Genomic DNA, 22,237 nt, shown 5'->3' with positions numbered 1-22,237 from the left:
TTGGTCGATTAATCGATAACTAATTTATCTTTTAAATCTAAGTAACACATAGAAGTAAGAGTCTTTCCCGTGATAAAAAATCGTCGTTCGTCGTAATGTAGCTAAACTGATACATGACGGCAGAAGTCTCGCGGTTATAAAAATAGTACCTTCAAGGTTTGGGACATTTTAAGCAATTCTTCAACGTTGGATATTGCTCCGAATAGAACAAACGGTCTTTTCACCAATATAACCTGCATGGCAATCGATCGAGACAATCAGCTGTTTGTTACTGGGGGCGAAACAGGCAGATTAGTGCCCACGGGGCCGATAAAAACCCCGAAAGCCTGACTCGATTCCCGTTGTCATGATTTCACTATCAAAAACGCAAGATTAATATGTTCAGCAACGTGTTCAGTTCCTAGTTCACTTTTTCCAGCAACGGCTACAGTGACTTTTGGTTTTTATGTTCGTTTTTTTTGTGTATACTGGTAAAACCATTATGTAGAATATCAGATATCTGTGTAATATCTGTATTATACTAAATGTCTGTATAAAATCTGTAGGCTTATGCGTGTCTGTATCGCAACACAGAAAGTCTGTATAATACAGATTTGTCTGTATATCTGGCATCTCTGACACAGGGGAGTTTACCAATAGAGATAAGTGACTTTTCACCTACGCACACTAGTAAACGTGTAAAAACCCGTGTAAAGTTGCTTTTGTTTCTTCCAACCTGTAAATCATCGCATCTCGTTGCTTCGACTTTTATCACTTTTTCACCATTTTTGGTCGATTATATTTGACGCCTTCTTCCGAATCCTGATCACGAATGAGAAAATTTATTCAGAAACAAGTTTGAAACATATAATGAGTGTTCAACTGAATTTTTGTCCAACTGCTAAAAACATAGCATTGCAAACAAAACAGCTGTTAATAAATATTTTCCCCAACTAGTGGCACTAACACATTCGTACGTAAAAAGGTCTATAGACCTTCTTACGTACAAATGTGTGTTAGTGTAAATATTTACAAATAGTTTTGTTTGCAATGCTATGTTTTTAGCAGCTGGACAAATATTCAGTTGAACACTCATTATGTGTTTTAAATTTGTTCCTAATAAATGTTTTCATTCGTGATCAGAAATCGGAAAAAGCTGCTGAACATAATCGACCAAAATTGGTAAAAAGTGATAAAAGTCGAAGCAACGAGATGCGATGATTTACAGTTTGGAGGAAACAAAAGCAACTTTACACAGGTGTACACGTTTACTAGTGTGCGAAGGTGAAAAGTCCCTTATCTCTATAGATAAGTGACATAGCATTGCAAACAAAACAGCTATTTATAAATATGTTCCCCAACTAGTGGCACTAACACAAAGCAAAGCAAAGCCTTGGTGCTACATTCCGATTCGGAACTTGACCTTCTGTTTACTATACACAGACTTCGCAGCCAACTGTTGAGTGTACAGGACAATTGCGGGGCTAGCGCTACGATCCTACTGAAACTAACAGTCTTTCCTGAGCCGAGACTCGAACCTACGACAACTGGATTGTTAGGCCACCATCGTACCTCGAGACCAGCTGGAGTGGCACTAAAACATTCGTGCGTAAAAAGGTCTATAGCAGCGGTTCTCAACCTGGGGTACGCGTACCCCTGGGGGTACTCGAGGGCCTTCAGGGGGTACGCGAAAGAAAAATCAGTAATGGCGGACAAAGCAATTTTCCTTTAAAATACTTCATTTGTTTTTCAATCTTGCTCCTAAAACATGACTGTAGCAATCAACCAAACCATAGTTTAATTTGAAACCTAAACAAGACTACCGCAACATGATCTATCACTACTCTCTCCCACTCTGCGAAAACATTCCAAGACAATCGATATGAAAAATATCGCCAAGGGGTACGCGAACAAAAAAAGGTTGAGAACCGCTGGTCTATAGAGTTCTCCAAGCGAAAACAAACGAACACTACGACACGGCCCGCTTTACACTTACTTATATTGAAATTTGTGAGAGTGTGAATCAGACTCGGTAGTTTTTTGTTCTCTCTTTTAGATGACAGTTCTCACAGGTGACAAAAAATTCTTACAGCTAACAAAGAAAAATCGAATACATCGCACTAATACAAACGTTTGTAATTATTGTCAAAAATGTTCCGAATTCTATACAAAACGCGAAAATTTTTATAACGAGGTTTGTTTGTGTGTGTGTGTGGATAGGCAATAATGTTGTAGCACGCCAACATCGTCTAGCGACGATGGCGTACTTAAGTTCCAAACGTTATTCAGAGCTAACGTCAGGGATTTCCATTCCGCACTTGACCGTAAAAATGAGCGATTTAAGCGCCACCTCGAATGAGGATCGCTCACCAATGTTCAATTGCCCGGTATGAGACCTAACCTCAGGTAGGTGCTTGTTCAAAACGCGTCAAAGCGGTCCGGCTGTCCCCAACTTCCCCCCTCACTAGACTTACTAGATCTCACTAGACTCTCACGACCATCATTCACGGATTCACCCTTCTCATCCGAAAGCAAGCTTTCCCTAGAAGCTTCTCTTGAACATCATGGGAGTTTTCCCCCTCTTGTCGGCATACGCAAATACGGCAGTGGTCACGTGGTCGCCCTTCGAAGCGAGGTTCGCAAGCATAGGTTCAAATCGAAACGATACGCGCGAGCAGAAATCTTTTCAGGGGGGCTAATCACCAAAAAAACTACACAGCGTAATAGGGAGGCATTAGGTAATATTTGCAAGAAATAATTTACACATGGTTATTCTAGTTGAATCACAATCTTATTCTAGTAACTCTCGATTTTTATCATCTTTCCTTTCCCTATTCTATCTGTGCGTAACTTTACTGATCTACCGGACCATTGTCTATCGCTTAACAAAGCGTTTGCCAAATCCAACGAAAAAAATGTGGCGGTGGTCGATTGGCTATATTGAAGAAAGAAAGCCGTCGAACGGCTGTTCGGCGAGGATTAAGACACGCACTTTCCTACACGCATAGATTCTTATACCTTTCTTCTCTTGGCACAAACGAAACTAGCCTAGCTATGCGAAGGTTTCTAATTCGGTTGAATTTCACTGCAAAGAATCTTGATGATCAGCACTCTTGAAAATTTTAACAAGTTAAACTGTCCCTACTTCGAGGATCGCGAACACGCGAGGCAAGGCCACACTTCCGATACCTTATTAGGTTTACTGGCAAATGGACGAGAAAATCTCGAGCCCTCAGCTAAATAGTTTTCCGAAGTCGGTCTACAAGAAGTGCGTCACCTCCGAACGAGTTGGACAAATTCGTTAGCTATAGATCGTTCCTGAGCAATGCATCTCGCTCTTACGGGTTTCATTGGATCTTGCCATCCCACTTTTCCCGCGTTTGGAGGACACGATGTCAATCTAATCTCTCTAATCTCCGAGTTTGATTCGGTCCTGGCAGTTTCTTTAATCCGTTTAAAGAGCATTTCTCTCGAGACCTCACGGATCACAGTGCGTAACGTCGTATCCCCTGGGTGGCATATCTTTAGGCGCTGCCTAATTCAAATACGTCTGGTTTATTATACCAGTTCAAGTACCCTCAGTCGACTAATGTATTTCAGTGGTCGAACTAGACTGTTTGTGATTACCAGATCTGTTCGTTCCTATTAACTTTTAATATTGATTTTAATATTTTATATATACAACTAGAAAAAAGTTACTTCTTAAATTAGTTATGTACAAATTATACCTAAGGTACAATAAGTGTACCTGTTACAATGTATCAGGCTCCTCGTAACCCTTTTTTCACGTCTAATTCTCCAAATCTTCGATAACGTCCTGAAGGGGGGGTAGACAAGAACTATAAATATCTATCTTTGCCAGAATGGCGAGAGACGAGAAGATGACAAGTTTTGTAAGTGTAAAAAAAATCAATCGAAAAATTGAAAAACTGCAGCCACTTGATTTTTGGGTAGAAATCTATGTACTAAATTATTTTACACAAAATTTTGATATAATGTTCCTTTAAAAAAAAGTTTGTCTCATAGCATTCATTTTTCCGTACAACTGTTTATTTTAAGCTATTTGTAAACTATCACTCCCGCCTATGTCTATCGTCTCACGTTGGGATAGTATGTAGTTTCGAATTTCGGTTTACTTTTAGGACCTCCTGGACGTTCACGGCGTGGAATATATTCAAGTGCGTGTTCGTCCATTCGACGTTTATACATATTTTTGTCTAGCTCGAACGGTCGTCGCTTCGGTTCCATGGCACGCGTGTTGTTATCTACTTTATAGAACTTTTCCCATAGATACAATTCCGGAACCGGCCGATGCCGAGGACGATTCGAGGCTCGGTGTTTATATGTCTGCTCCATAAAAACACGTCGCTTCTCGTCCAGAATATTTGCGACTCGGGTTTCAGTTTTGCATAGATACGGCTTTAGATTAACGCCTTCGCGAATCTTCGGTGTGTTAATATAAAACGTAATCAATCGAGCCAAAACGTCCTCGTTGAGACCGTGTATTTTTCCTGTATCATCTACGTGGTCAAATAGCTCCAACTCTTTCGTTCCCCAGCAGATGTTATAACGCGGGTTTATATCCACTTGATCCGAATGTAATAGTGTTGTGTTTAGCTGATACGCATAGAAAGACCACTTTTTCCCATTCGTTATGATAGTTTGCGTAGTTAACGGATAAGTTAAATCGTTAAACACAGAGAAGCCTTGGTAGCAAGCTTGACCTAGTAACCAAGCGAAACTAGCGAAAATAGCTTGTGAATGAATAGCTTCCTGCAGGTCATCTGTAACACTATAAGTATGACGTAACAAAGTATGACTTCGGCGCTGGAACGAAATTGTTCCAAATTCATGCAATTCCCCGGGCCAGAATCCCGGTATTGTAGTTGCATGACGTTGTTCTGTATGATAACCAAGTGTGAGCGGATCATATTTGAATTGTGGAATCTCGATTTGGTCCTGTTTGATATCGAGATTGTCCAAATTTACATAAGCAAGTGGCTCTAGTGGATGTTTATGCCGTAGTGCTAAATAAGGCCTGCCTATATACTGCAAGTTTCTATCGTAGGGATCATTTGCATATGGTTTTTGCCATTCAACGCCTTCTTTAATTTTTCGAACCAAAGGAGGAGGCGAAATACCACCCAGAAACCAGAAGGCTTCATGTCTAGGATAGAAATCTACTTCTATTTCATTTAAGTGACCGTACTGATTAGATAGGTGGTTGATCAATACTCTATGAAGTCCTTTTACAAAAGATGAAGTAATCATTTCCTCGCGTTCTTCGGGTGACATGTTATTATCTAAGCGTCTAAAATTACAGGTGGATTAAAAACAACACTTGTACCAAAAGGGAATAATAAAAAACGTACTTGTAACCGCCCAATTCAAAGCCAATAATGTCCTCTAGCTCTCCACGAAGGGTTTGTAGAATAATTTTTGAATCCTCGGTGAGTTTTTCAAATGCATCCGGTAAAAATTCTTCGATAAAATTAGTTCTTGTAGCGTACTGTGCCAGTGGAAGAACATTGTAAGGAAATTTTTGATCGGTAATCATGTGAGTCTTATACCCGTAATATTTGGGCATGTTGATTTCGAACAATTTTTCCTCTACGCTGCTGAGCAGCTTTATCTTGTCATGCCAGGATTCAAATTCACGTTTTTTCTTCTCCTTGAAACTTAAATCTTGAATGGCAGGGTACTCAGGTTGATCGGAGTATTCGCCGATACGCTTTGTAAGGGCTCGCGTAGATAAGCATCGGCAAACACCACGCAACGTAAACCGAACATTTTCACGAAAATACGACCGCAACATTTTACTTGTTTTTATAATCAACTGTTTGTAATTAACTCTTCAAAACTACAGAACATTTTCCCGATAACCTCACGCGAAATCAGCAGTTTGCTGTCAAAGCAGAGATGCCAGTTCATTTTTTCCAATGTTTTCACACTTCTCAAAGTATATTAAAAGTACTAAGGTATAGTGTATTTTACTCTGTCAGATTTTTCTCACAAACACTGAAAATAAATCGCACGCTAATCCTTAATGCATATGAATGCTAATAAACGTACCTAATCATTCCATTATATCGACCCATATAGATTTTTATTGGAATCCAAGGTATTTTAACGTGTTTCGTCAAATGCCTACGTGTATAAGCATTGAAATTTGAATGTATAAGAAGATTGATTTCAGTATGCATGCCGTACCAGACTGAAGTGTAATGCCTTGTTCAGACTCGCAAGATGATATCGGATGTCACCTCAGGTGTTCACATTGCAGTTTGATGATATGGTTTGACATTTGCTTTGGTGAATGTAGAGATCCTCAGAGGGAGAGATAAGCGATGAAAAAACCGCTGATTTGGCAACTAGGTTTCACGTATCAGAGGTGCCAGATATCTTCTCAAAGCGCAATGTTCACTAACTTTTTATTCGGCTCGTATAACTTATGGTGCGGTGGAAGTCCTGGGGAACAATAAAGTGCATCACAAAAACCGTGAAGGTGTTAAATTTTATGTTTATGTTTAATTTTATATACTTTCATCATTATTCTGTAGACCATACAACGGGTTTGTGAACCGCCAGGTAAAAATCACTGTGATGAAGCTACTTTGGAGCAATTTGAATTCATGTTTTAGCATAAAACATGAAAAACGTGTAAAAATAAATATACTCTTTATTGAACCTTATTGCAATACCTTTCAATGTGTTACCTTTCTTGTTCGTTTGGCTCGAATTTTGACATGTTCGTTTGGCTCACAACACTCTCTTCGCATATCTCTCCCACTGAGTATTGCTAGGTGAATGATAGCAGAATTGTTTACTTTATTTGTTGATTTCGAAAAGTTTTCGGGGGAGTTTTTTGTGTGAAAAGCTGTGAAAATGAATGTTAAATTGTGAAAATGAATGTTAAATTGTAAAACTACAGAAGCAAGCTGTTGTCTTATCACAAGAGTTGATGCAGAATGTTCGTGGGACACGGTCAATATGGAAAAGGCAGTGGTGGGCACCATTCCGCTAATTCGCTAATTCGCTAATTAGCGACGCTAAAATTCAGTTAGCGATTTAGCGATTTCGCTAATTTTTGAGCTGGTTAGCGAAACTGTTAGCGTCGCTAAAATTTTGGCCTTCGAAACGCTAATCGCTAATTCGCTAAATTTTGTAGAGAAGCGACAATAGAAATATTTAGAAAAACTGTGAATTGCTGATGGCGTACGTAAATTGCTTCGAAAGATGAACATACTCTACTGCGAAAGTTACTTTTGTCAGTTTTTTTTACCCTAGAATGGAGTTCCAGTTATCGTACAAGCCACAGGAGCATTTTGAAGGACAAGCACAAGGTCTAGATTGAATTTTCGGCACACCAAGAACTTTGGTAAATTGCAATGCGCTTGAAATTATGACAACTTTGGTTCTATTTTTATGATTCAGATAATAATTGAATTTTTATGAAAACTTCCTAACATTCAATGCAAGCTAAATAACTTTTGTTATTCTTGTTTTTAGAAAATCAAATATGAATACCGTTTCGTGAACCTCTTACTGTAAATAGCTTTAAAAAGTAATTGTTTTCGTTTGTTTAACCAAAACAGATCAAAGTGGTCCAAATCTAACAAAACACGAGCAATAAATATAGCGATATGACTATTTAGGACATATTAAAAAGTTAGCGATTAGCGATTAGCGAAAGTTCCGCTAATGTGGGTTTAGCGTTTAGCGATTATCGAGCTAAATTTTCCGGTTAGCGACTTAGCGATTAGCGTCGCTAAATTTTCGGTTAGCGGTGCCCACCACTGGGAAAAGGGTATTCAGGTTTGAAATAATGCGATCGTATATTTCATTCTATTGGTTTTTAAGAATCGCACAAGTCGCAGGATGCTCAAAATAACGGTGAGCTTTTCTTCAAAGAGAATTTTCGAATGACGCGCGCCAGCTTCGAAGTGCTATGTGCTGAAATGCAACGGTTGAATCGGCAAGATACACCACTCCGGTAATGCATTCCGCTTCATAAACGTGTGGCTATAGCACTATACGCTCTTGGTTCATCTAGCAAATACCGAACTATCGCTAACCTATTTGGCTTTGAGAAATCAACGGTTTTGCAAAAACGTTTTGGAGTTCTGAAAGGAGGTATGGGAAAGTATGGGGGAGCTCCGTAGCCGCAAGGTTACAGAGATGACTTTTCGATCATGAAAATATAACAAATTTATAAATCTGATGGCTGTTTGAACTTTAAGAAATAAAAAATAAAACAGTTGAAATTTGACTTTTTTTAAATTGCTCAACTTCCCTTTTCTGATTTTTACCGATATTGGAAAAAATAGTTATGCTTTTATAGGTAGAACTGCATACGGTGTGCTGTGATCCTGATTCTATTTTTTATTTTTTTCTATCGATATTGAAAACTACAGATGGATGCCATTTTAAAGTACCTGCTGAAGGAGAAGATGCGGTTGACTTTTACAATTTTAAAGGATGGAATTCAATCGTTTTGTTTGCTTCCGTAGACTACAGGTATGTAAGTAATGCTCGAATGGTTACGAGTATTATAAAAAAAATATTTATTCACGTTTAAGACCGATTACAATAGAACGCACGCTTAAGACTGACTCGATATTCCTATCGCTAAACCTTTTATTAACTAAATCTACCTAGTCAGCACAACCAATATCGTTCGATGGGTCCTCCACGTTGGTACTCGTTGGTCGTGTCTACGTTGCCTTCCTGGGTTGTTGCTACGCTGGATTCTTCCTGGCTCATCATTTCTACGGTGCATCGATCGTTGCGTCCGATCGATGGGGCAAGTTGGCGTTGGTCGTCTCGATGTAGTTACCCTGGCTGTTGCTACGCTGGTTTCTCCTGGCTCATCAATTCCCTGGCGCATCGGTTGCTGTGGTCGATCGATGTGGCGTGTTGGCATGGTCGGCTGGGCTCGTCTTTTCATAACGTCTCCCCCCATAAGTATCAAGCGTCCTCGTTTGATGTTTAAGGACCTCGGATAATGGCGTCATGGTGTGGACTCCATTGCTTCCGTGCTTAGGCGTATCTTCATTTGTCTTAGCCGTCCTGTCTATTTCTCCTATATGTTTGGGGGTAAGAAGTTCTGGTAGCTTGGTGTGATTTTCCTTGCTCACCCTCGCATGTATTTTTCTGTAGAAAAATGCAGTGAAGAAACAAAAAAGGTTAGTGCGAGGAGGATGACACCTACATATGTTACCCGTTTTTGTGTATGGTTTAGAGATATTTGAATCTCGCTGAGTTCTTCTAGGTTCAGGATCCGAAGCATAAAGTTTTCTTCGTCATCTTTTGAGTAAGATGTGTTTTGTAGAGGTTTGCTGTAGATTGGAACCAGATACTCGTCTTGTTGAACTACGTCAAGCCTTCCAGAGAATGTAAGGTTGCGAATTCTAATGGTACAGTTTTCGGTTTCTACAATGGTGGCATCCCGTACCATCTTCGAGTTTCCACAAGAGTCTCTTACTTCAGTGTTTTCGGAGGTATCGATCAGGATAACGCCTTTTACAATTTCATTGACTTGGAATGCTTGTTTCGTCTTTACAAGCGGGCATGTTGGTGTTTGATGGGTTAAAATTTTGTAGATACATTCGTCTTCCACCAAGTTGTTACCCTCGCATATGTCGCATTTTGATGTTTGGGAGTAAATTAGATCGCCATGCTTAGTAACCAGGTTGATATGAGTGTCGATTCGTGTTTCGTTGATTTTCAAGGTATGAAGTTCCAAAAGGTCGTACGTCTTCTCGTCTAGAATTGGTGTCTTGATGAGTATAACTGCTTGTCCTTTGCTGATGCCGATACTAGCTGTGCTGTACTGAAAAATTTCGTCTAAATAATTCAATTTAAGGTTTTGGTTTACAAGTTTATCGAAAATGTACATTTTCTCTTCTACTGAAAGAATATTTTTGTTTAACAAGCCTATTCTGGAAAATTCTATCTGTTCCTCGATGTTCTCTAAAATATGAATAATTTTATCTGTATTCCAAATAAGGTTAATAAATTCTAAATCTGATCTCAAGCCTTGTACTGAATTATATTCTTTTGATATTTTGGAGCTGATTTTTCCAAGTGCATCTGTAATGTTGTTGATTTTGTCTTTAAAAAGTTCATTGATTTGAATTTGTCGGACTTGGTTGCGGACTAATTTGTTTTCTTGTGTTTGCAATTCTCCTAAGCTTTTATGTATGATTTCGAGATCATCATTATCTGGGTTCCCTGCAATGATTTTAATAGCCGTTCCTAGTGCATTTATTAGTGCTCTTTTTGTTCTGTGTGTATTTAAACTCCTAAGTTTTCCGTTGGCTACTTTAATTTTTTCTACAAGAGTTTGTTCTAAGTGTTCAATTGTTTTGAATGACTGGGTAATTTTTTTCTATATATTTTACTTTGTCTTCTAGCGACCTAAGATTGATTTTGTGTAATGTCCTGTCATATCCAGTTTTGATCCTTGCTGTTTTGATTTTGAATGCAACCAGTCCATTGCTGTTGGGAATTTCTTTGTATGTGGTAGCATTAATTGTGTGGATGAAAATTATTCTGAAAGGAAAAAGGGATGGTTTAAATGTTTAGTTTTTTTTTTTTGTTAGTTTTTTATTCGGTTTTTATGGATTTTAATATCGTTTGCATCAGTAAAAGTGAATTCATCATTGGATTTAACAGTTGCAATTTTATAAAGGTTTTGATCTTTGGTTTGTCTTTGACCAATTTTTATGTATTTTTTATCATTTATATTTAAAGTTTTTGGTGTTTCATTTTTATCAAATTTATTCTCGTGTGCTTCCTTTCGCTTATTGAGTTCAACTTTTATCGCGGATTGAATTTTATCAAAATTTCTTGCGATTTCCTCGCTATTTGTAATATTTGTTTTGTTTAAGACTACATCGCGTGGTTTTTGATTAATTGCCGAATGAAAAGTATTGTTGTAAATGTCGGTTAAAATATTCATTATTTCGTTTAATGCCAAATCTTTGTACTTCGCGTGTAAAGTTCTGTACAGCTCAATCAATGTTGAGTGAAACCTTTCAACAATGCCATTCGATTCGGAGGAACTAGCGTGATGAACGACTATTCCTAAATCGTTTAGGAATCCGATAAAATCAATGGATTTAAAGGAAGGTTCTTGATCGCACACAATCGTTACAGGTCTTCCAAACTGTCTAATGTGATCCGTTATTGCTTTTTTCATGTCAATAATGGTTCTTGTTTCGAGTGCAATTATATTCGCGAATTTGGAAAATGAATCAACGATTGTGAGCCATTTATGACCTTTCATGAAAAAGACGTCGATATGGATTCTGTCAAAAACAGTTTCACCAAAGGTATTTCTTTGTATCAGTTTTGGAGGTTTTCTGTCATATTTGCTACGTTTGCAAATATCACAGGATGTGATAAAAATTTTCAGCTTCCTTTCAAGCTCGGGAAAGAAGTATTTTTGGAGAATCTGTTTCTTATTTTCCTTTATCCCCCTGTGACCAAATTCGTGGACTTGTTCGATAAGTTCATCTTGCTCGGTATCTAGACGGATGTCTTCTAGCAGCTTCTCTGAAATAAATACTTTGAAAATTTTATTAGTGGAAAAATGTGTTTTATAGGTTTCTTGAATTAATTGTAGCAGTGAAACTGGAGCTTTTATGCAGTTAACTCCTTTGGGGTTCAGATAGTTTTTGAAGATGTTCACAATATCAACCTCTGTATATTGAGGTCTAGCAATTGTATATCTGTGATATTTTGTGAAAACCTCTTCATGAAGATCGGTATCTATATTGCCAATTTTAAAGATCAATTGCGTTTTGAACAGATTAATTGGTCTTTCCGTGCAACTTATAAAGTAGTCATCGCTAGTGTCCGCTGAGTGGACCGTTTCTAAGTCGTCGCTTGAGGTATTAACGTTGACTTCTTCGTTTGTTTCGGTTCTAATTCTTGATAGTGCGTCTGCAATGACGTTCTGTTTGCCCGGTTTATATTCGATTTCATAATCGAATTCTCCTAGGTTTAACTTCCATCTCACTATCTTGTCATTTGTGTTCGTAAGGGAATAGATTAATGGTTTGTGATCTGTCACCAACTTGAATTTTCGTCCGTATAGGTACGGTTTAAAATGCTTTACCGCCCATACAATGGCTAATAGTTCTTTTTCTGTTGTGCTATATCTCTCTTCAGTTTTATTTAATGTCCTTGATGCGTATGCTACTGGACGATCTTTTCCAGGTGTGCCCTGCGAAAGAACAGCTCCAATTGCGTAATCGCTTGCATCGGTTGTCAAAATAAAATCTTTGGAGAAGTCCGGATACATAAGTATCGGGTCCCTTATTAATATTTGTTTACATCTCTGAAAACATTCGTTGATTTCAGGAGTGATTTCGAATTCTTTATCTTTTCTTAACAGGCTCGTCAAAGGCTTTACTAGTTTGGCGAAATCTTTGATGAATCTCCTGTAATATCCTAAGGTTCCGAGGAACTGTCTAACCTCTTTTTCATTCTTAGATATTGGCCACGATCTGATACTTTTAATTTTATCCTCGTTTGGCCGTACTCCGTCTTCTGAAACGGTGTGTCCTAAAAATTGAACCTCCTTTCTAAAGAATTCGCATTTGTCTAATTGAATCTTTAGTCCAGCGTCTTTAAGTCGTTTTAAAATCATATCCAGATGTTTTTTATGCTCCTGGAGAGAACTAGAGAATATTATTATATCGTCCATATAGACGAAACAACACACTCCGATAAGATCTCTCAAGATACAGTCCATAACGCGTTGGAATGTAGCCGGAGCATTTTTAAGACCGAACGGCATTCTGGTAAATTCGTATTTTCCTGAATTTACTGAGAAAGCGGTCTTTTCGGTATCTTCCCCTGAAAGTTGTATCTGGTGGAATCCGGAAACCAGGTCAACTGTCGAAAAGTAACAGGCTCTTCCCAATTTGTCCAGTATATCTGTGATATCTGGTATTGGGTACTTGTCATTGATCGTTTTTTCGTTCAGTTTTCGATAGTCGATTACCAAACGAAATTTTTTTACACCTGAGGCATCTGCTTTTTTCGGTACGACCCATACCGGGGCAGTGTATGGAGAGATAGACTCCTTAATGATACCATCATTCAGCATTTTCCTCACTTGCTTCTGAATTTCAGCTTCAAATATTTGTGGACATTTATATGACTTTACATGAATTGGTATGTTATCAGTCGTTCGTATGCTATGTTTGATTTTGTGTGTAAAAGTTAGTTTTTCAGATTCTTCATACAAAACGTCTCTATTTTTGTTGATTACTTCTTTAAGAGCATCTTTTTCTAGTTCATTCATGTGTTTGTCTCGAATGTTGTAGTTGATTTTCTTCGATGCGATGTCTGCATCAGGTAACTTGATAATTTCACATTTTTCAGTTTTAGCTTGAAGTTGGTTCATGTTGATTTCTATTGGGGACTTGGTATGATTTTGCACTGCTATGAAGGCTAAATTATTCTCACTCTTATAGAGGCCTGGTAATATGGTGAAGTTTTCGTGGTGCTTTTCTTCTTTAATGAGAAAATCTCCGTCTTTTTTTTTTTAATCTTTACAAATTGGAATTCCTGTTCTGTTATATTTATTCTGTGATTATCTGGGAATCTCTTTTTCATCTAAATGGTCTTTCTCCCGATTTTTAATGTGTTTTTGCGAGTGTCAATTTGAGCGTTCAAGTCTCTTAACGACTCATAACCAATCAATCCATCAAAGAAGTTGTGAAATTTAAAGATGAAAAACTTCAATTTCTTGTTGATTTGAAACGGGTCGAAAGAGGCCGATCTGTTTATTGAGTGGGTTCCTTTTATGTTCGTCACCTTAATTCCCGTTTCGGTTTTGCAGTTTTCTATATTGACGTGGTCTGGTGAAAGATAGTTTTTGTTCGCACCTGTATCGACCAAAAATTTCATTTCACCTTTCGACGTTGGAATTGTAATATAGGGTATGAAGTTGTTGTTATTCTTTACCTTTTTGCTTTTAGTGCTTCGCTCACCTGAAAATTTAGCTCGTCGTCGACGAAGTAGTCATCGTCATCCGACTCTAGAACGGATTCCTCCAGCTGATTTGAGGTGTCAGGTTTTTCCTCAAGTTTGCTTTCGCGTTCTGTTTTATTGTCGTGGTTATTCACCTCGACACGAGATTTCGCCGTCCTCATGGAGACGTCATCGTCCGATGGTGAGCTTCTCGTTTTAAATTTTCCCGACCCATATGTTTTTGAATGGTTTGGGTTGTTGGAATTGGAGTTGGCAGGTTTCGCATTAAGCGAGTTGCCGTTGTTGTTGTAATTGTTTTGTTTCGCCTGTCTATTATGAAAACTTTGTTTGTCCATGTTATCTATTGTCGGCTTCTTATTTAGCGTACGTCTGTATGCTGCATTCGCATACTGCGTAGTGATGGCGTAGGCTTCCTCTAAAGATTCTGGCCTGTAGCTTCTTACGTGCATTGAAAGGTCATCTGTTAAGCCATCAATAAACCTGGTAAGCGTCATAAGACTAACGAGGTTGTTAATTGCTTTTGTTGAATGTCTGTAATCATCCATCGTCGCTGCCGTGGATTTAATGGCAGTGTCGATGGTCTTGATTTTATTGTAGTACTCTGGCAAACTTTTCTTGCCCTGATTTATGTAGAATAGCGACTGGATATGAGACGTGAGATCACGTCTATCTCCAAAAGAATTTAGGATGACATCTTTAATGTCGATCCAATTGTTAGGGTTACCCGCGGCAATCAGGATTTCCTTTGCCTCCCCTATGATTTTGTTCTTAACTGCTCTAACGAGTTGAGAGTATACTGCCTGGCCACGATACCGTTCGAACAAACCGAGTGTGTTCTCAGCGTCTTCGAGCCATGCACTCGTTTCTTTTTTATTACCGTTAAAAGTTGGTAAGTTTTTAATCGGATCGGGTGTCTGAAATTGCAGGAATGGATCATCTGCTTTGGCTTTCATTTGCCTAATGGTTGAAACAAGATCCTGCTGGGTGTCAGTCAGGTTTCTAATATGTTGAAGCAATTGCTCCACTGTTATTTCTTGTTGTTGCACCTGTGGTGGTGCATTTTGATGGTCTCCTAACTCGTCCAGTTCTGGTGCTGGCATGAGGTCTGGGGAGATCATAAGTCTCGCTCCATTTTAAATGAAGTGAGATTTGTTTGTTCACTTGTTATGGGAACTAAACAATATGCGAACCAGTTTTAAGTTAGATATGCGCTCACACTTGCACTAGCTTCACAAATTTATTTTGAGTTTCACACACTTCGTTGTGATATGTGGTATTCAATCGGCAACTAGTCTCGATGAAAAGTGACGATTGAATTATGTTTAGATTTAGTTTAAGAGTGTTTTACTTACAGAAATGCTTTCAGCATCATCTGGAGTCTCAAGTATGGTCCTCTGGTAGGTTGTAGGTAGATGTGTGTGGGTCCTTCCGTCGCTCCGAATCACGCAAACTGAGTGATATGCGCTCACCAGTGGCTTCGCCGATGATCCGGTTATTCTCGATGAATGTTGCTCGGGTTGGGCTTTCGTGAGGTGCTGTTTCCAAGCGCTTTTATTTGTTAAAACTGCGCTTATTTTCACTAAGTGCAGCTTCTATTTGCGATATCACTTGATAGTCACTTTTGGTTTGTTTAACTAAGTCCTAGTTTTCACTTGGACTTGTATTTTTTCCGGTTCACTTAGCACTGCTTTTTCCGCACTAAGTCTTTTCCTTAATTCGCACTTAGGAAATTTAGCGTTTCACTACTTCCACGCACTTGCCGTCGACTGCGCCAGTAATGCTCGAATGGTTACGAGTATTATAAAAAAAATATTTATTCACGTTTAAGACCGATTACAATAGAACGCACGCTTAAGACTGACTCGATATTCCTATCGCTAAACCTTTTATTAACTAAATCTACCTAGTCAGCACAACCAATATCGTTCGATGGGTCCTCCACGTTGGTACTCGTTGGTCGTGTCTACGTTGCCTTCCTGGGTTGTTGCTACGCTGGATTCTTCCTGGCTCATCATTTCTACGGTGCATCGATCGTTGCGTCCGATCGATGGGGCAAGTTGGCGTTGGTCGTCTCGATGTAGTTACCCTGGCTGTTGCTACGCTGGTTTCTCCTGGCTCATCAATTCCCTGGCGCATCGGTTGCTGTGGTCGATCGATGTGGCGTGTTGGCATGGTCGGCTGGGCTCGTCTTTTCATAACGTGTATATGTCTAATAAATCTTAGAAAAGTTTGCATTTGCTGCGCTTTCTGATGTTACATTCTACACTACTTCTAACTGCAAATCAGTCCCATCTTTACTCCTAGAGCGTTTCGATGCCAAATAACCTATCGACCATTTTTATTTGATTGAAATTTTTGCACACATATTTGACTGAGACAACAGAGTATTATCCGCGGGAGGAAAAAAATGCAGACTCAACAGAAATTTTCTGAAAGAGAGTAATCACTATGACAAACTTTTTATTACAAAAGTTCACATCAATGGACAACGTAATTCCTTAACAACAAAAATTTCCAAACTTTATATAAAACACTCAGGCTCAGAAAGTTTCGGTTGTACAGAAAAACTGTTTGAAACTAAATTATGAATACTTGTAATAATTTTATTCTTGGCAAAAAAAATGTTCTGAATAAAAACCAAAATAATAAAGTTATTACAAAATTTTCGGTAAAAAGTTTAAGATAAAGAAATAAAAATAATTTTTTTTTATTGCAGATTAAGTTTAAATTTTTTTCTAGCATTTTCTAATGATTAAAAAAGATTTTGTTAGACATTCAAAATGAAAAGCTCATAATAATCTTCTTTATTGCATCCTTTTTCAACACTATTCTTTGAAGTTGGCCTCATACTTTAGAAATCTGCAGCTGGTTAAGCTGTAGTGTACGCAATCATACTGCCTATCAGATTTAAAAGTTAACTATTGACCAAACCATGCAGTTAATTTATTAAGCCATATTTTTGTCTTCTCTTAATAATAACTAAAATGTTCTCTTTTTTTTCAGCAGATACCGTTTTCAATATATTAATGTCGGAAGTCCGGGAAGATGCAATGACTCCACAATATTTGAGAGTTCTAAGCTGAAAAGAAAAATGCAGTCAGAGAAACTGCGTCAATATAATAAGCAAATATGCAACGTGAATGTACCAATAAAACTGATCGGCGATTCGGTCTTCCGCCTTGCTCCCATATAAACCATAACCATATCCTTTCCGTGCTGACGCACCAAGAATTGAAAAAATATTTAATTATTCTTTGTCAAAAGCAAGACGAGTTGCCGAAAATACCTTTAGTCACCTCAAAGCTAGATTTCGACGTATTGGGAAGGGCCTCGATAATAATATCAACAACGTTAACGTTATTGTGAAATGTTGCTGTGTGTTACACAATTTTCTAAACAATTACAATGATGTCATCACTGCAAACTGGATACAGTTATTAGAGATGGATCAAGATCAAAAACCACAACCGGATCAAGTTGTTACTATCACTGACATGGACCCTACGGCTCGAACTGTGAGGGGTACGATTGCTAGATTCTTGTGTAAGTAGCTATATTATTTTTTACTTTTTACTTTCATCAACATATTAACTATTTGTTCCACTTGCACTACATTCATTTGACTCAGTAATCATACATTAAAACAAATCTAAACTAAAAAGGTGCCTCACTTATTTATAAACTGCATCAAAGCTTTATTGAGGTATAGTGCCGTGTCAAATATACGTTTTGAAAAAAAAAAGCTTATTGAGCTGTTTTGAACTATCGGTCATTTCTCGTAGAACTTCATTTCTCTCTTTTTCTAACTGTATAAGTTGCTCATCTGTTTCTCGGTAGCGCTCAATTGCGGTCTCCAGAGACGTGTCACTTTTTTCAATTTTTTGCAATATTTCCTGTTGAATGGTCTGTTTTCGCTTTTTTGCAGCCGTGCGGACGTTGCCGGATGAAGCCGAAGCCGAAGTTCCACTATATGATGTAGATGGTGATGATGACACTGATGATATTGGTGAAAGAGGTGTTGCTGGAATTGCAGTATCATACAGCCATTCTTCGTGCTGATCTGAATAAGAACATGCAAATTAGTAGTAGAATTAGTTTAGAACAGCATAGATAAAATTTAAAAATTATTAAGTACATAAGTAAACAACCAACCAGCAATTAAAAAAACATGTTAGTTTCAATTCTAAAATTAATTTTAGCTTGTAGTCGGCAGCGAGGATAAAAAATTTGCTTTTAGTTTTTTAAATACCTTAAAAATTAAGACACTACATTTAAATGACGCCGTCAAACATTTCTTTTGTATTGTGCCGTGTCGAATAAATGTTCTTGTGAAAAAAAAGTACATACAAAAAACTAAAATGCAATCGGATTGATTGTACAAAATGGGTACAAGAAAGTTTTAAAAATACTAATAGGTGATGGGAAATAATTTTCACGCATCTTTTAGTAACAATTCACAGTCTTGCATCGAATAAAAAAAATGTTTTTTTTGCTTGTCAAAATTTTCACTAAATGGGCATAACAAAGATTAAAAAAAAAATAAAAATGGGAGATAGGTTTTCGCGCATCTTTGAGTTACCAGTAACCATTAACATATTCTTGCAAAAATTTAAAAAAAAATTGTGCTTCGATATAACGTAACTCGGTATAACGTAACGAAAATAAAAATAAAGTTACCTTATATCCGGGTATGAATGTAATTTGAAAAAATAGAATGTGAAAAATTATTCATAAAATGAATTCATGGCGGTCGAATAATTCATACCAAAGCAATGTGCTGCTGATTTATTTACTTTATAAACTTTATTTTCAATATCGTAATCCAACTGAACGAGGTAATCCGACTCAAAGGGGGTAAACTAGATCGTATTAAAAAATTGCAAAACAGAATAGGTACCATAGAAGAATATAGGTAACATCAATAACGATCTCTCAACTCAGTAGTTATTTTTCAGTATCAAAATACGTAATAGGATAATTCGGGCATACTGGACAGACTTAGAAGTCATCAAGATGCAATTGAAAATATAGCTATCAAAGAAACATAAAAATGGTAGCTTAAAGCATGCAAACATAACCACAAGTATCATCACACACACAGACACACACACACACAGAAACACACACACAGACACACACAAACACAAACACACAAACACGTACATTCATATCCATTCCGAAAAAACTTGTACAACTCCTAATAAATGCTCTGAGATCTTACTACATTAAGCCAGAACTATCAAAAAAGCTCGTTCAGAAACTTTCTTATATATTTTATTTGAGTAATCTTCAGAATCATCTCAAAATTCTAATCAGACGCTCACTTAAAAATAATAACATTTTTATTTGTCTGAATGTTTGTTTGCACAAAAGTGTATGTATGTATGTATGTATGTATGTCAGTTCCTATGTGCATGTATGTTCGTATGTTTGTGTACGTATGGTCACCATTTTAAAGATGAAAATTGAACGCACCATCGTCATCAGAAATACTTTCCTTAAAGAAGTCGGCTGTATGGAAAACGTGCCTAAAATCTTATGAATCCGGTCATAATAAGGCCACTTCGATGGTGATCCTCCAGAGGGACTAATTATTTTTTTCTCCTTTTTGAATGAAAAAAAAAAAACATTTTGCGATTATAACCAGATTTGTAGGTTGCCTTCTTAGAATACAGCCTCACATATTTTATGTTGTTAGAGAAATTACAAAAAAGCTGATTGAAAATGGGATTCAAAATAGGGAATTATTTTAAAGCATGATATTACCGAATTCAAATATTGTTGGGAAAGGAAATGTAGTTGTTAGAAAAACTTGTTTCTCTTCATAGTGTTTACTTCAAAACGTGCAGAAGAGTTTTCGATAGCTGAATATTTATATTGAAATTTTTTTTATAATAACTACTATTTTAAAGTTCTTTTTTGTTTATAATATCACGTGTTTCAGTGTAGGATTTCAAATCAGATTTTTAATATAAAAATTAAGATAACTTCCTAGAGATCATTTTTTGCCTCCTCTTTCTTATCTCTATTCACATATATCATTTTCAAATGTTGTAAATGTAAAAAAAAGTGTGAACGGGGTATTAGCATATTTTGTCGTTCGCCAATTTTCTGTTTTTAGAATCTAGCGTGTGTACCAAAGCTCAGTGTTTTGTCAATGTATAGTCCCAAGTATTTGTGGGATTTAACTGTCTCTATGAGCTCGTCACCTATTTTTGGGTTTAGTGATTCATTATTATTTTTGAATAGAATGACTTTCATTTTTGTTTCGTTTATTGTTAACTGTAATTGTGTCGCCATTTGTACAAATTTGTTAATTTCCTGTTAAGTTATTTCTGTTACTTTCTCCTTTGATTAAGCACGGACTATTTTTAGAAAGTCATCAGCAAATTGTAAAGTGACTGTATCGTTGTCTTTGTTGGTGTTGCTGTGTAATCCCATTGTGTAAATGTTAAAAAGTGTTGGTGACAGAATGTCTTCTTGTGGTAATCCCTTAGATGTTATGGTGGAGATTAGCAATACTCAGAGGGAGAGATTTGCGAAGAGAGTGTTGTGAGCCAAACGAACATGTCAAAATTCGAGCCAAACGAACAAGAAAGGTAACACATTGAAAGGTATTGCAATAAAATTCAATAAAGAATATATTTATTTTTACACGTTTTTCATGTTCTATTGTTAAACAATTAATTGAGAATGCTCCAAAGTTGCTTCATCACAGTGATTTTTAACTGGTGGTTCACAAACCCTTTGTATAGTCTACAGAATAATGATGAAGGAATATAAAATTAAACATAAACATAACATTTAACACCTTCTTGGTTTTTGTGATGCACTTTATTATTCCCCAGGACTTCCACCGTCACCATCAGTTATACGAGCCGAATAAAAAAGTTAGTGAACATTGCGCTTTGAGAAGAGATCTGGCACCTCTGATATGTGAAAAATAGTTGCCAAATCAGCGGTTTTTTCATCGCTTATCTCTCCCTCTGAGGATCTCTATAACAGACATCCAAGCTAGTTTCGCTTCATGTGTAAAAAGATTCAACGGTTTTTCACCATGTCGCAATACGCAGTATGGTGGCGCTAAGAACACTTAGAGCAAGCCCACCAGTGGCTAAATTGAAGTTTCTAAAGCTAGTTTGGCAACTCCCACCATAACGCGGCAACCGCACCGGGCGTAGCTATGTTGGTTTGGGAAATAGCAATCCCCACCTCGGGTAGTAGCGAGTTATTAAATTTGGCAACGCGATAGCAACGAGCCGAATCGTTGCTATTTGATGAAATGTCAAACTGTTGTTTTTTTTATGCTCGATAGTGAATGTTCGTAATTCGGGTTATTCGCATTGAAAGAGATTTTGAAGGCTGTTCGCACTTACGTGAACACTCATATGCAATTGTCAAAATGTGCGTGATGACAAAAGCAAAAATATTTCCTTCCTTCTTTTTCGCATGCAAAAACGAAACAAATATCAGCAACACCGTCAACGCGAATAATATTACGAAGATGATGAGTGTTTCGAATGCGGACTCAATTGGTCGGCCTCGGCCTCGCTTGTTAAACACGTCGTAGGACGCAAACGTCGGCGTAAACCACTATTCAATTTTATTTCCGATTGAGCTGAAATTTTCCACAGAGTGTTTTTTCGGGCAGGTAAACATTTTGTATAGGTTTTTATTGAGATGACCATTTTGGTTGGCATTTTGGTCTGCAACCTACACGATGCGGAAAGCTCAAATCCTCACAAGATTGGCCAATATTATTCAATAAACCTGGAAGGTTTAAGCAAATCTGCTCGGGAGTATTACCAACTATTTTTCCGTTTCGTTCGGTCGTTGTATAAAAAACCATTTTTCTCCTTTACTGCTGTTTCAATCTTCAAAAACAACCTAATATGCGTTCGAAAGCGGCGTTGGAAATGGTCATCTGTATTGACCGGTGTTTCCCATACAAATATTGTTAAAACGCTGGATGGCACCTTCCTCCGTATGGCGGTCAATGTTTGGCTATTTACTAGGCTGAGAGCCGCCCCGAATCTTTCCAAAAACCCTTTTCTTAATCGCGTATAAGGAAATTTGTTTTGCGAAATCACTTTCTTCATCACTAGAATCAACCAAATACTCGAAAACAGTTTCCGAGTTCTATATTCAAGTTTTTTTGGTGGCAAATTTTCAAATATTAATAGCAAACTGTGGGAACCAAGACATCATTGAATACAGAATACATTTAATGAAAATTCGCCAGCTTTCA

The 22,237-nt window shown here is 37.4% G+C and overlaps 1 protein-coding gene, 1 long non-coding RNA gene and 1 pseudogene across 2 annotated transcripts; 1 reads left to right on the top strand and 2 right to left on the bottom strand.

Annotated features, from left to right (window-relative positions):
- Nucleotides 1-3,918: 3,918 nt before the first annotated feature.
- On the bottom strand, nucleotides 3,919-5,911 carry LOC129732716 (39S ribosomal protein S30, mitochondrial). The gene is made up of 2 exons (XM_055693842.1): nucleotides 5,352-5,911; nucleotides 3,919-5,290 (listed from the first exon to the last, which is right to left on the bottom strand). Exons 1-2 carry the CDS (start codon nucleotides 5,792-5,794, stop codon nucleotides 4,069-4,071), a joined length of 1,665 nt encoding a protein of 554 aa, XP_055549817.1. The 5' UTR covers nucleotides 5,795-5,911; the 3' UTR covers nucleotides 3,919-4,068.
- An 834-nt stretch (nucleotides 5,912-6,745) lies between these two features.
- LOC129732719 (uncharacterized) lies at nucleotides 6,746-17,359 on the top strand (annotated as a pseudogene).
- On the bottom strand, nucleotides 16,619-18,041 carry LOC129732720 (uncharacterized). Its single transcript, XR_008729324.1, has 3 exons — nucleotides 17,276-18,041; nucleotides 17,136-17,205; nucleotides 16,619-17,068 (listed from the first exon to the last, which is right to left on the bottom strand). It is a non-coding gene; the product is annotated as an uncharacterized LOC129732720 (long non-coding RNA).
- Between the last annotated feature and the right edge of the window lie 4,196 nt (nucleotides 18,042-22,237).

This window comes from Wyeomyia smithii, chromosome 3, assembly GCF_029784165.1.
Source record: "Wyeomyia smithii strain HCP4-BCI-WySm-NY-G18 chromosome 3, ASM2978416v1, whole genome shotgun sequence".
Taxonomy (NCBI): Eukaryota; Metazoa; Arthropoda; class Insecta; order Diptera; family Culicidae; genus Wyeomyia; species Wyeomyia smithii.
This window is presented reverse-complemented; position numbering and strand designations above follow the sequence as displayed.